This window comes from Bos indicus x Bos taurus, chromosome 7 (assembly GCF_003369695.1).
Source record: "Bos indicus x Bos taurus breed Angus x Brahman F1 hybrid chromosome 7, Bos_hybrid_MaternalHap_v2.0, whole genome shotgun sequence".
Lineage (NCBI taxonomy): Eukaryota > Metazoa > Chordata > Mammalia > Artiodactyla > Bovidae > Bos > Bos indicus x Bos taurus.
Window position 1 is genome coordinate 41,400,935 of NC_040082.1, and position 12,210 is coordinate 41,413,144.

General features: G+C 40.6%; 1 protein-coding gene across 2 annotated transcripts in view; it reads left to right on the forward strand.

Moving 5' to 3' along the window:
- The first annotated feature begins 1,212 nt into the window (after positions 1–1,212).
- The window catches only part of SOX30 (SRY-box 30), a 42,306-nt gene continuing 31,308 nt past the window's right edge, over positions 1,213–12,210 (forward strand). For both annotated transcript variants that reach the window (XM_027545818.1, XM_027545817.1), the window contains exons 1-3: positions 1,213–2,221; positions 3,794–4,033; positions 5,311–5,487. In XM_027545818.1, the coding sequence (XP_027401619.1) occupies positions 1,213–2,221; positions 3,794–4,033; positions 5,311–5,487 (1,426 nt within the window). The remainder of the gene's footprint in view (positions 2,222–3,793; positions 4,034–5,310; positions 5,488–12,210) is intronic.

The window sequence follows — 12,210 nt, forward strand, 5'->3', positions numbered from 1 at the left end:
TAATTACAAATTGTGGTAAGAGCTTTAAAAGAAGTGATAGAGATTTGACCTTATTTTCCGAGTCGGAGAACATGTCTTTGAGGAAGTGCTAGTTGAACTATTTGAAATGCCAGAAGGAGATGTTAAGGAGACACAAGGGGAAAATACAACTGAGGGCATATTCAAACATCTCTGAAGTAGTAGAAATGATGAGAGGTAGCAGTAGCTGAAGCTGGAGCTAGAGTGATTAAGTAGAAGAACTAGAGCTCAAGCCATTTGAGGCCTTATGGATTCTGCCAAGAATATTAAACCTTTATTGTCTGACCTGTGGAGTGTCCTGAGATTTTGGGGGGCCGGGGCAGCGAAGGTTATGAGAAGACTAGAGTTGTATTTTTCAGATTCTTGGCAACTGGAGTGTAGTGGTACCAAAATGAAAAGCAAGAAAACTATTTACTATATACAGCTATAGCAGTATCCAGGTGAAAAGATGATGTAAGATCAGAAAGGAGTAATGGGAAAAACCGAAAGAGGTGGAAGAATTTGGGATGTGTTTTGGAAGTACGAGTGGTGTATTTCTGCCCACAGGATTGGTGATTAAAGTCTAGCACTAATGGTTAAGTCCAACGCACTCCCCTGCAAGATTAAGTAATGAGGTTATTGAGACGTTGCAAAATTTGCCCTTTCCCGTGGCATAAATCCAAAGTCCCCCTTGAGGGTCGGGGTCCATGGGTTATTCCGGAAGTGCAAACTGCGTATACAAGGCCAGGATCTCCAGCTCTAGTAAATAACTCACGAGACTTTACCCCTTGGAGGTCAGTGGCTTCGAACAGCTCTGTTTCCGGGCAACGCCATTGTCGGGCGCTCTGGGCGGGGGAGGGGTAACTAAGGACAACGGCCGGAAGAGAACTCCGGAAGAGAGGGAGAGTCAGACGGGGAAAATAGGCAGCACGTGTCGCGGCCCAGGCCATCAAGAGTGATTCGAGGGCTCCGCACGAGAGGAGCGCGGAGGTCAGGCGGGGCCGGAGAACGCCCCTATGATTGGCGGGCCGGGGTACCAGAACGCTTGTGATTGGGCGAGGCCAAGACCAAGGACTGCTTTTTGAACCGCGTAGGGTTCTGGGTAGCAAAGACCTTGGAAGGGTCTTAACTGAAAGGGGTAGGGGGGAAGGTCGCCAACAAACGGCTGAGCTCACAATCCGTCCTGGGACCAGGCCGGGGCGTCCCCCTCCCCCCATGGAGAGAGCCCGGCCGGAGCAGCCGCCTCAGCAGCGCCAACTGCCGCGGGCGACCCCGCCGCGCCCGCTGCGCCCTGCTCCGCCCCCGCTGCCCGTCGAGGGCGCCTCCTTCCGGGCAGCGGCCACTGAGCCCTCTCCGTCGCCGCCCACCCCGTGCGCGGCCGCCATTACGACCGTCGCCTCGTCGTGTGGGGAACCCTCTGCGTCGGGCGTACAGCCAGCGGCACGACGGCTGCTGCAGGTGAAACCGGAGCAGGTGTTATTGCTGCCACCCGGGCCACCACTGCCTCAGGCCCGGGAGGAAAGCGCCGCCACCTCTCCCGCGCAGGCGCGGCTGCTGCAGCTGAGGCCCGAGCTGCTCCTGCTGCCGCCGCCGCCCCCCCCATCTGAGGGCATCCCCTGCAGGCCTGAGTTGCACCCGTTGCAGCCCCGAGCGCTGCACGTTAAGGCGGAGAAGCAGGAGCCGGGACCCGGCTTGGATCTGTTGGCTGGGCCTCGGAGGGCCGTCGAGGCGTGCCCTAAAACCTCCAGGACGGTGAAGGCAGAAGGCTCTGGGCCCCTCAACAGCCGCCGAGGGGAGGAGAAGAAGGGCAAGTTGGAGGCGGAGGAGATCGTAAGCTACGCAGCAAAAGGCGAAGAAGGCAAAAGCCTGGCAGTCCTCAGAGAAGGAGTCATCAAAACGGAGGCGCCTGAGAGACTTCGAGAGGACTGCAGGCTCAGTACAGAGCCCGCGTCCAATGGCCTGGCCCATGGCAACAAGGATGTCATCCTGACCCAGCCGTCCAGTGCCTTTGGGCCACATCAGCAAGACCTCAGGATCCCTTTAACTCTTCACACCGTACCCCCTGGGGCCCGGATCCAGTTTCAGGGACCTCCACCTTCAGAGCTGATACGATTGACCAAGGTCCCGTTGACACCAGTGCCTATTAAAATGCAGTCCTTACTGGAGCCTTCTGTAAAAATTGAAACCAAAGATGTCCCGCTCACGGTGCTTCCCTCAGATGCAGGTATTAGACAGCAGGGGAATCAATCTGGTTTTCAGACTTCGTCTATTGCCCATAGCTGACATATCAGCTGTTGAGAAGCCTAAACTAGAAAAATAAAATCATGGATTCAGGGCAAAGTCTGCACAGGTATCACTTCTGACTTGTACATATACCAGTAAAATACACTAACACGTTCAAGATTCCCAAACATTAAAAATAACCTATGTTTTTAAAGGTCCATTAAATGAGATTTAGGTGTGACTAATGCTTATACACAAAAATGGAAATAGTCTTTCTAGGTAAATACAACATTTTCAGTTTATATTGCTGCAGATAATCAACATTTTAAAATGTTATATGATAGTAGCTCAGTGTTTTTACGTGTATTGATAGAAAAAGTTTTAAGAAAAAGGAAAGTTTATACTGGATTTATAAATGATTTATCTTTTTTAAAAACGAAGAGTAAGCATTTTCTAGGAGAAAAGACTACATAATTAATTGTAACAGTATTCTAAAAGCTAAGGACTTACAGAAATACAGAAAATGAAAGTAGAATAAAAGTTTTCAAATAAAGGACCATAATTATAGTAGTAACAATTAAAAGTAGATATCTTATTACTATCCATTATTTCCAAATACATAGCTAGAAAATTCTTTAAGATTTAATTCAGACAGACTATTATGCCTTAAATGTGGAAATTCACATTAATCTTTATATTTTCATTAATTTTATATAAATGTATTAATGTATTCTTATTTTCTTTATTGATTCTTCCTTCCCTCCCCCCCCCCCTTGCTTTTCACTTTTAGTAATTTTTAAATTTTGTTTTCATTTTCTAAAGGAGAGAAAGGGAAAACTTTCTTTATAATACTTGTTTCATCCTTTATGCATTTAAAAATTTTATATGTCAAGTAAGCTTAAGATAAAGAGAATATATGAAATTTATAGACAGTGGCTTTTGATGAATTATATAAGAAATGTGACTTTAAACAGCTTCCTTTATTATAATTTCAGTTGCCCCTGTGACTTTCAAAAAGTCATCTTTATTATTTTCCTCTTTTTTCCATGGGACTAGTATTAATGACCCACCTTGGCAGGTGCTTCACTTTAATAATGAAATATAACTAACACTATAATATTATAAGTATTTTTGCTTGAATGGGCACTCCAGCGGCATGTAGGTGAATTCCTTTAAACTTTTAGGGTACACCCACCTAGTGCTAGGATTATAGTCACGAATAAGTTATAGTTCCTGTTCCCCGTTAATAGAATATTTTTAGTGGGAAATAAGCCAAATGTTAATTGTTGTTAGAAGCATTAATATAACTCAAGGAAGTAATAAGACAGCATTTTACAGTGTCTTCAATAATAATAATCTTTCTGAGGAAAAGAACAATCATTCTAAACCACAGTTTAGAATGCTGAGTTCAAGGGTTATGAGGAATTCTGGAATACTGGCAGTTCTTTGGCTATATTGAAGTGAATATTTTCTCCATATATTTAAAAAGTAAATATAGTTGGAGGTGCACTTCACTTTAAAATTGTGTGTGTGTGTGGCACATTAATTTAGTCTTTTAATTTTTGTCATGTAGGAATACCAGATACTCCCTTCAGTAAGGACAGAAATGGTCATGTGAAGCGACCCATGAATGCATTTATGGTTTGGGCAAGGATCCACCGGCCAGCACTAGCCAAAGCTAACCCAGCAGCCAACAATGCAGAAATCAGTGTCCAGCTCGGGTTAGAGTGGAACAAACTTAGTGAAGAACAAAAGAAACCCTATTATGATGAAGCACAAAAGATTAAAGAAAAGCACAGAGAGGAATTTCCTGGTAATCAAATGAAATGAACAAAGCCTCTTTCTAATTTCTTTTAAATTTATTTATTTAGGTAAAGAATAGGTTAGGATGAGATTGAAAGACAAAATGTAATTTTTTTCTGGTCTGATGTGTACAGTAGAGAAAATTATGGTTAATATTATAGTAATGATTGAATTGATATTGGACATAAGTTTTCTTAAACAGAGCAAAGTAGAACAATATCTGGTCTCATATTTGCCAACCAACGCAAACCTGATCTGGTCTTATATTTGCCTACTAATGCAAACCTGGGGATATACAGTTTTACAGTGGTTTTGATTTAATATAAAAATATAAATTTAATGATGGTGAAGCTCCAGAGTTCTATGCTATGATATTTCAAATATATTAGAAAATGAAGTGTTCAGCTCATAGCAACAGAAAAAATATGCAGTGCACACTGCAGGCATTAGCACCAAGCTCCATTTTAATATTATATGGTTATCAGAATGTAGTCCTGCCTCCTGCCTGATAAATTTATCCTCATCATGACATAGTTTGAAATAAATTCTGACTTTCTCCCCAGCAGTGAGGACATTGTTACTAAGCTTGGTAAAAGCTTAATATGTATTGGTATGACCAACACATTGTGCGTGGAGGGAAAAGAATTTTTTTCCTAAAGTAATAGCAGAGAGATTCAGACTGGGAATGGTCAGAGTAGTGGTTACAGGGAACCAGTGATACTTTTGGTTGTACAGTGGCAAAAACTGCCATAACTCTGTTTTTCTGAGTTTAGAAGGAAACTGGGTGGTTTGTAGATTTGGAGACTGCCAAGTCTAAGAAGGTGACTTTTCCCAAAGAAGGCATAAAAATAGTGACTGGTCATTAATAACGGCTTCATTGAAAGACATAGATAATTGTATCTTACAGAAAGTAAAAAAAATGGGAGGAGACAAATAGCGTCTTACTGGGGCTTTTTTTTTTTTTTTATAATGGGTAGAGGAAAAACTTTGGAATTCAGACTCAGTGCCTTTAATGTTGATTTTACTGTAAATTCATTATGTGTCTTTGGAGAAAAGACATTTACTCTTGGTCTTCCTTTGAATTATTAGTTACAACATTGGCCACTAGCTAGGAGCCATATGGATAGATATGCTGAAATGCACAAAAATAGTTATCATAAAAGTGGAAAAGATACTTTAGATAACTAAGACTTAGAAGTGTTTTGGACTTTTAATGTGAAAAGAACTATTTAAAGGCTAAATAGGATTTGTAGGTTCAAATTAAAAATGGTTAATCTTCTTCTCTAGGTTGGGTTTATCAACCTCGTCCAGGGAAGCGAAAACGCTTCCCTCTAAGCGTTTCTAGTGTATTTTCTGGTACCACACAGAATATCATCTCTACAAATCCAACAATTTATCCTTATCGCTCACCTACCTACTCTGTGGTAATTCCCAGCCTACAGAACGCCATCACTCATCCAGTTGGTGAGTTGGTTTTATTGTAGATTATAATTTTGTAATGGCTTGTGTGATCATTTTACCTCTCAACTTGAAATTTTGCTTCTGATAGTTTAAGAGTTTAAACAACAATATTAAGAAAAAAATCAAAAGTGAGAAAGTGAAAACATTAAATCAGAGAAGGAAAATTTTCAGTAGACATCAAAGTCCTTGGTTTGCCAGACCAGCAAATATTCCATGTCAGACCTTTTAAGCAAATCAGGATGAGTCCATAGATTATGCAGATAATGCAGGAAATGACTGAGGTAATTCAGTAGGAAATAGGAATATGTTTTTAGTGTTAGCATAAAAGAATGCCTTGCTGATGAGGTATGAGGCATCCTGTTCTGGAATTTAATAATGGTGACTGACCTGTTAAGACCTTTTTTTTTTTTGCTGCTCTAGAAAAAGCAATGGAAGTAATCTATCTTCTACCAGATATTTGGTTCATTACATTGTCTTTCCCTAAAATTTCTCCTCTATTATCAGTTCTTTACAACATTCCTGTCTTTTGCATTTAAGAACCCCAAATTGAGAATTTAATATCTTAAGAACTTTTATAGGGCTATCCATCATTAGTTTGTTCTTCCAGAGCCTATTTTAGTCATCTCTTAGGCAGAGCTTTGTACATTCCCTGCTTACTATCACTTGTCCTAAAACTGCTGTTCTTTCCAGTTTTAAAATTGACTTATTAGGAACTTAGGCATTTTCGGTTTTTCCCCTGTGTATTATTATAGTCATAAATACCAACAAGGCCACATCAAGTGTATCCAGACTCAAGGCAAAGAAAGCTGATCCTATCACCCTGTTCTTCTCCCAGTACTTTTGCTATTTTGTAGTATCTCTTTTAATTCTGTATTCAAACTGGACTTAATTATGCTTTATTTTTTCAAAAAAAAACGTGTAATCTGTTATGTTATTTAAGATTTACGCTTTTATCATCTGTGTTTCTTCTTTTTACACCTTTTTCTAAAGCTTTTCTTCCATGTCAGTCTATCCACAGTTAAATAAATGCTGTACCTCATATAAAATGGCATAGTATTTGCTTATAACCTACACATATCCTCCCGTATGCTTTAAATTATCTCTAAATTACATATAATACCTCAGTTCAGTTCAGTTGCTCAGTCATGTCCGACTCTTCGTGACTCCATGAACCGCAGCACGCCAGGCCTCCCTTGTCCATCACCAACTCCCGGAGTCTACCCAAACTCATGTCCATCGAGTCGGTGATGCCATCCAACCATCTCATTCTCTGTTGTCCCCTTCTCCTCTTGCCCTCAATCTTTCCCAGCATCAGGGTCTTTTCAAATGAGTCAGCTCTTCGCATCAGGTGGCCAAAGTATTGGAGTTTCAGCTTCAACATCAGTCCTTCCAACGAACACCTAGGACTGATCTCCTTTAGGATGGACTGGTTGGATCTCCTTGCAGTCCAAGGGACTCTCAAGAGTCTTCTCCAATCCACAGTTCAAAAGCATCAATTCTTCAGTGCTCAGCCTTCTTCACAGTCCAACTCTCACATCCATACATGATCACAGGAAAAACCATAGCCTTGACTAGACAGACCTTTGTTGGCAAAGTAATGTCTCTGCTTTTGAATATGCTATCTAGGTTGGTCATAACTTTCCTTCCAAGGAGTAAGCGTCTTTTAATTTCATGGCTAGGAAGCCTTTTAGAACCATATACAAAGTAATCAAATCTAGGTATTTTTTTGGTTGGCTTTTTTCTTTTTAAATTTCTCTTATTTCTTCTTAGGTAATATCAGTAAAGATTTGTTTCTTGGACCTCAAATTATAAAAATCATTATCTTTTAAATATAAAATTTTGGAATTCTTTCCCCAGGTATATATATAGTTATATATAGTTACATATATATAATTGTTATACAGTAGTTATGATGAGACTTATTGGCTGTTCTGCTGCCCAGTCATACAGCTTTTGAAATATGTTCTTTTAGTTTTACTCATCAGCTTGGCGTATAGTACTTTGAGGAGTTGGTATCAGTTGCAAATTTGGAAATGTCACTGTATATTTTACATTCTAAATCATTTATAAAACTCTTAAATAAGAAAAAATTATAGCACAAATTCCTCAGAAAATCTACTTTTAAAATCTACCTTTAAATGCTCATTATCTACAGATACAAATGTTTATACCATTCCTTTTTTTTTTTTTTTGTTCAAGTTTATATTCTAAATATGAAATCATGGTAATTGTGTTTTTCAAACTTGTTTATTTCCATGGAAGAAAAATACCAAATTAGTGAGGTATCAGTTTAGTTCAGTTCAGTCGCTCAGTCGTGTCCAACTCTTTGCGACCCCATGAATGGCAGCACGCCAGGCCTCCCTGTCCATCACCAACTACCAGAGTTCACCCATCGAGTCAGTGATGCCATCCAGCCATCTCATCCTCTGTCATCCCCTTCTCCTCCTGCCCCCAATCCCTCCCAGCATCAAAGTCTTTTCCAATGAGTCAGAAACAATTTGCTCTTTTTCTAGAAAGATTTGTATACAAATATATTGTATAGATTTCACCAGCTTTTCAAGTGTAGAAAATTAACTCACCAAACTATGGCTCTCAAGTAAACTTACTATTTCCAAAAACAAGTTCACTACTTCTGATAACCTGGTATTATGTTGACTTTCCAAAAATGCTCTGGATTGACATTTTTGGCAGAGAGACCATTTGTATCTACTTCATCCAATATTTTCTCATTTCTAACTTTTGAGTTGCTTTAAAGCTCTTAGGTTAATGCCACCTAAGATCTCATATATTCATTTTATCAATTTGGATTAGAACATTCTGTGAACTTGCCATTATACTGTATTTGATGTAATATTTTTAAACTATCTGCTGTGAAAATGAAGTAGGTTCAGATATCTTCTTAAGGTCTTTAGTAGGAAGTGGGTTTTGAGTCTCTCCATTCTTTCAATTGACTTGTACACCGTAATGACTATCCCATTGATTCCATTAAGTCTCTTCTTTCTGTAAAAGTATTTAAAAAGTCACTTACTATTGATTTTAAGGTCCCACAGATGTAATTTCTTCAATTTTCTTTTAAACTGTCTAATTTTTACTTGCATCTCACTTACATACTTTGGCTTCTCTTTTACAGATTTGGACGAGCTCTTCATTTTAAAGACATCTTTCCTTTCTGTGGGTACTCTTTAATTTGGTCAAGCTTCCCTGGTGGCTCAGACGGTAAAGAGTCTGCCTGCAGTACGGGAGACCTGGGTTCAAACCCTGGGTCAGGAAGATCCCCTGGAGAAGGAAATGGCAAACCACTCCAGTATTCTTGCCTGGAAAATCCCATGGACAGGAGCCTGGCAGGCTACCACCCATGGGGCCACAAAGAGTCAGACGCGACTGAATGACTTCACTTTCACTTTGATTTGGTCAGTTAGCCACAACAACTTTTTGATTTTTAAGGCACATTTTTTTCCTTCTAGGTTTTTAGCATTATCATATAAAATAACCTTCATTCTTCTATAAACTTTTTATTTTAGTTATCCCTATCAGCCTTATTTTCCTACCCCATATTTGTAGTCCAAAAATCTAATTTTGTCTCTCATGTTTAATCCCACATATTGAGCTTATCTCCTGTTTCCAGTTTCTGAAAGTACTTACAGCTTAATAGTCCAGAATACTTCTTAGATACTTCCCTTTATCAAATGTCTTTGATGCCAGTTACACCAACATTTTAATTTTATATTAAATTCAGTTTGGTTCAGTCGCTCAGTCGTGTCCAGCTCTTTGTGACCCCATGGACTGCAGCATGCCAGTCTTCCCTGCCTATCAGCAACTCCCAGAGCTTGCTTAAATTCATGTCCATCGAGCCAGTGATGCCATCCAGCCATCTCATCCTCTGTCGTCCCCTTCTCCTCCCGCCTTCAGTCTTTTCCAGCATCAGCGTCTTTTGAAATGAGTCAGCTCTTCGTATGAGGTGGCCAAAGTACTGGAGCTTCAGCTTCAGCATCAGTCCTTCCAGTGAATGTTCAGGACTGATTTCCTTTAGGATGGACTGGTTGGATCTCTTTGCAGTCCAAGGGAATCTCAAGAATCTTCTCCAACACCACGTTCAAAAGCATCTATTCTTTGGTGCTCAGCTTTCTTTATGGTCCAACTCGCATATCCATAACATGACTACTGGAAAAACCATACCTTTGACTAGATGGACCTTTGTTGACAAAGTACTGTCTCTGCTTTTGAATATGCTATCTAGGTTGGTCATAACTTTTCTTCCAAGGAGCAAGCATCTTGTAATTTCATGGCTGCAGTCACCATCTGCAGTTATGGAGCCCAAGAAAATAAAGCCTCTCACTATTTTTATAGTTTACCCATCTATTTGCCATGAAGTGATGGGATCAGATGCCTTGAGTTTAATTTTTTGAATGTTGACTTTTAAGCCAATTTTTTCACTCCTCTTTAACTTTCATCAGCAGACTCTTTTTAGTTCCTCTTCACTTTCTGCCATAAGGGTGGTGTCATCTGCATATATGAGGTTGATGATATTTCTCCCAGCAGTCTTGATTCCAGCTTGTGCTTCATCCAGCTTGGCATTTTGCATGATGTTCTCTGCATATAAGTTAATTAAGGTGATAATATACAGGCTTTATATATTTCTTTCCTAGTTTGGAACCAGTCCATTGTTCCATGTCTGGTTCTGACTGTTGCTTCTTGACCTGCATACAGGTTTTGCAGGAGGCAGGTAAGGTGGTCTGGTATTCCCATCACTTTAAGAATTTTCCACTGTTGTGATCCACAGTCGAAGGCTTTGGTATAGTCACTAAAGCAGAAGTAGACGTTTTTCTGGAACTCTTCTTGCTTTTTTATAATCCAACAGATGTTGGCAATTTGATCTCTGGTTCCTTTGCCTTTTCTAAATCCAGCTTGAACATCTTGAAGTTCACAGTTCACATACTGCTGAAGTCTGGCTTGGAGAATTTTGAGCATTGCTTTACTAGCATGTGATATGAGTGCATTTGTGCGGTAGTTTGAACATTCTTTGGTATTGCCTTTCTTTGGGATTGGATCGAAAACTGACCTTTTGCAGTCCTGTGGCCACTGCTGAGTTTTCAAGATTTGCCGGCATGTTGAGTGCAACACTTTAACAGCATCATCTTTTAGGATTTGAAATACCTCAACTGGTATTCCATCACCTCCACTAGCTTTATTTATAGTAATGCTTCCTGAGGCCCACTTGACTTTGCATTCCAGGATGTTTGGCTCTAGGTCAGTGATCACACCATCATGGTTATCTGGGTCAGTAAGATCAGTTCAGTTGCTCAATCCTGTCGGACGCTTTGCGACCCCATGAATTGCAGCACGCCAGGCTTCCCTGTCCATCACTAACTGAGACTCACGTCCATCGAGTCAGTGATGCCATCCAGCCATCTCATCCTCTGTCGTCCCCTTCTCCTCCTGCCCCCAATCCCTCCCAGCATCAGAGTCTTTTCCAGTGAGTCAACTCTTCACATGAGGTGGCCAAAGTACTGGAGTTTCAGCTTTAGCATCATTCCTTCCAAAGAAATCCCAGGGCTGATCTCCTTCAGAATGGACTGGTTGGATCTCCTTGCAGTCCAAGGGGCTCTCAAGAGTCTTCTCCAACACCACAGTTCAAAAGCATCAATTCTTCAGCACTCAGCTTTCTTCACAGTCCAACTCTCACATCCATACATGACCACAGGAAAAACCATAGCCTTGACTAGACAGACCTTTGTTGGCAAAGTAATGTCTCTGCTTTTGAATATGCTATCTAGGTTGGTCATAACTTTTCTTCCAAGGAGTAAGCATCTTTAAATTTCGTGGCTGCAGTCACCATCTGCGTGATTTTGGAGCCCAGAAAAATAAAGTCTGACACTGTTTCCCCATTTATCTCCCATGAAGTGATGGGAGCAGATGCCATAATCTTCATTTTCTGAATGTTGTGTTTTAAGCCAACTTTTTCACTCTCCTCTTTCACTTTCATCAAGAGGCTTTTTAGTTCCTCTTCACTTTCTGCCATAAGGATGGTGTCATCTCCATATCTGAGATAATTGATATTTCTCCTGGCAATCTTGACTCCAGCTTGTGCTTCTTCCAGCCCAGCATTTCTCATGATGTACTCTGCATAGAAGTTAAATAAGCAGCGTGACAATATACAGCCTTGACGTACTCCCTTTCCTATTTGGAACCAGTCTGTTGTTCCATGTCCAGTTCTAACTGTTGCTTCCTGACCTGCATATAGGTTTCTCAAGAGGCAGGTCAGGTGGTCTGGTATTCCCATCTCTTGCAGAATTTTCCACACTTGTGGAAAATTGTGATCCACACAGTCAAAGGCTTTGGCATAGTCAATAAAGCAGAAATAGATTTTTTTCTGGAACTCCCTTGCTTTTTCCATGATCCAGCGGATGTTGGCAATTTGCTGTCTGGTTCCTCTGCCTTTTCTAAAACCAGCTTGAACATCAGGAAGTTCACGGTTCTCATATTGCTGAGGCCTGGCTTGGAGAATTTTGAGCATTACTTTACTAAAGTGTGAGATGAGTGCAATTGTGTGGTAGTTTGAGCATTCTTTGGCATTGCCTTTCTTTGGGATTGGAATGAAAACTGACCTTTTCAGTCCTGTGGCCACTGCTGAGTTTTCCAAATTTGCTGGCATATTGAGTGTAGCACTTTCACAGCATCATCTTCCAGGATTTTAAATCGCTCAACTGGAATTCCATCACCTCCACT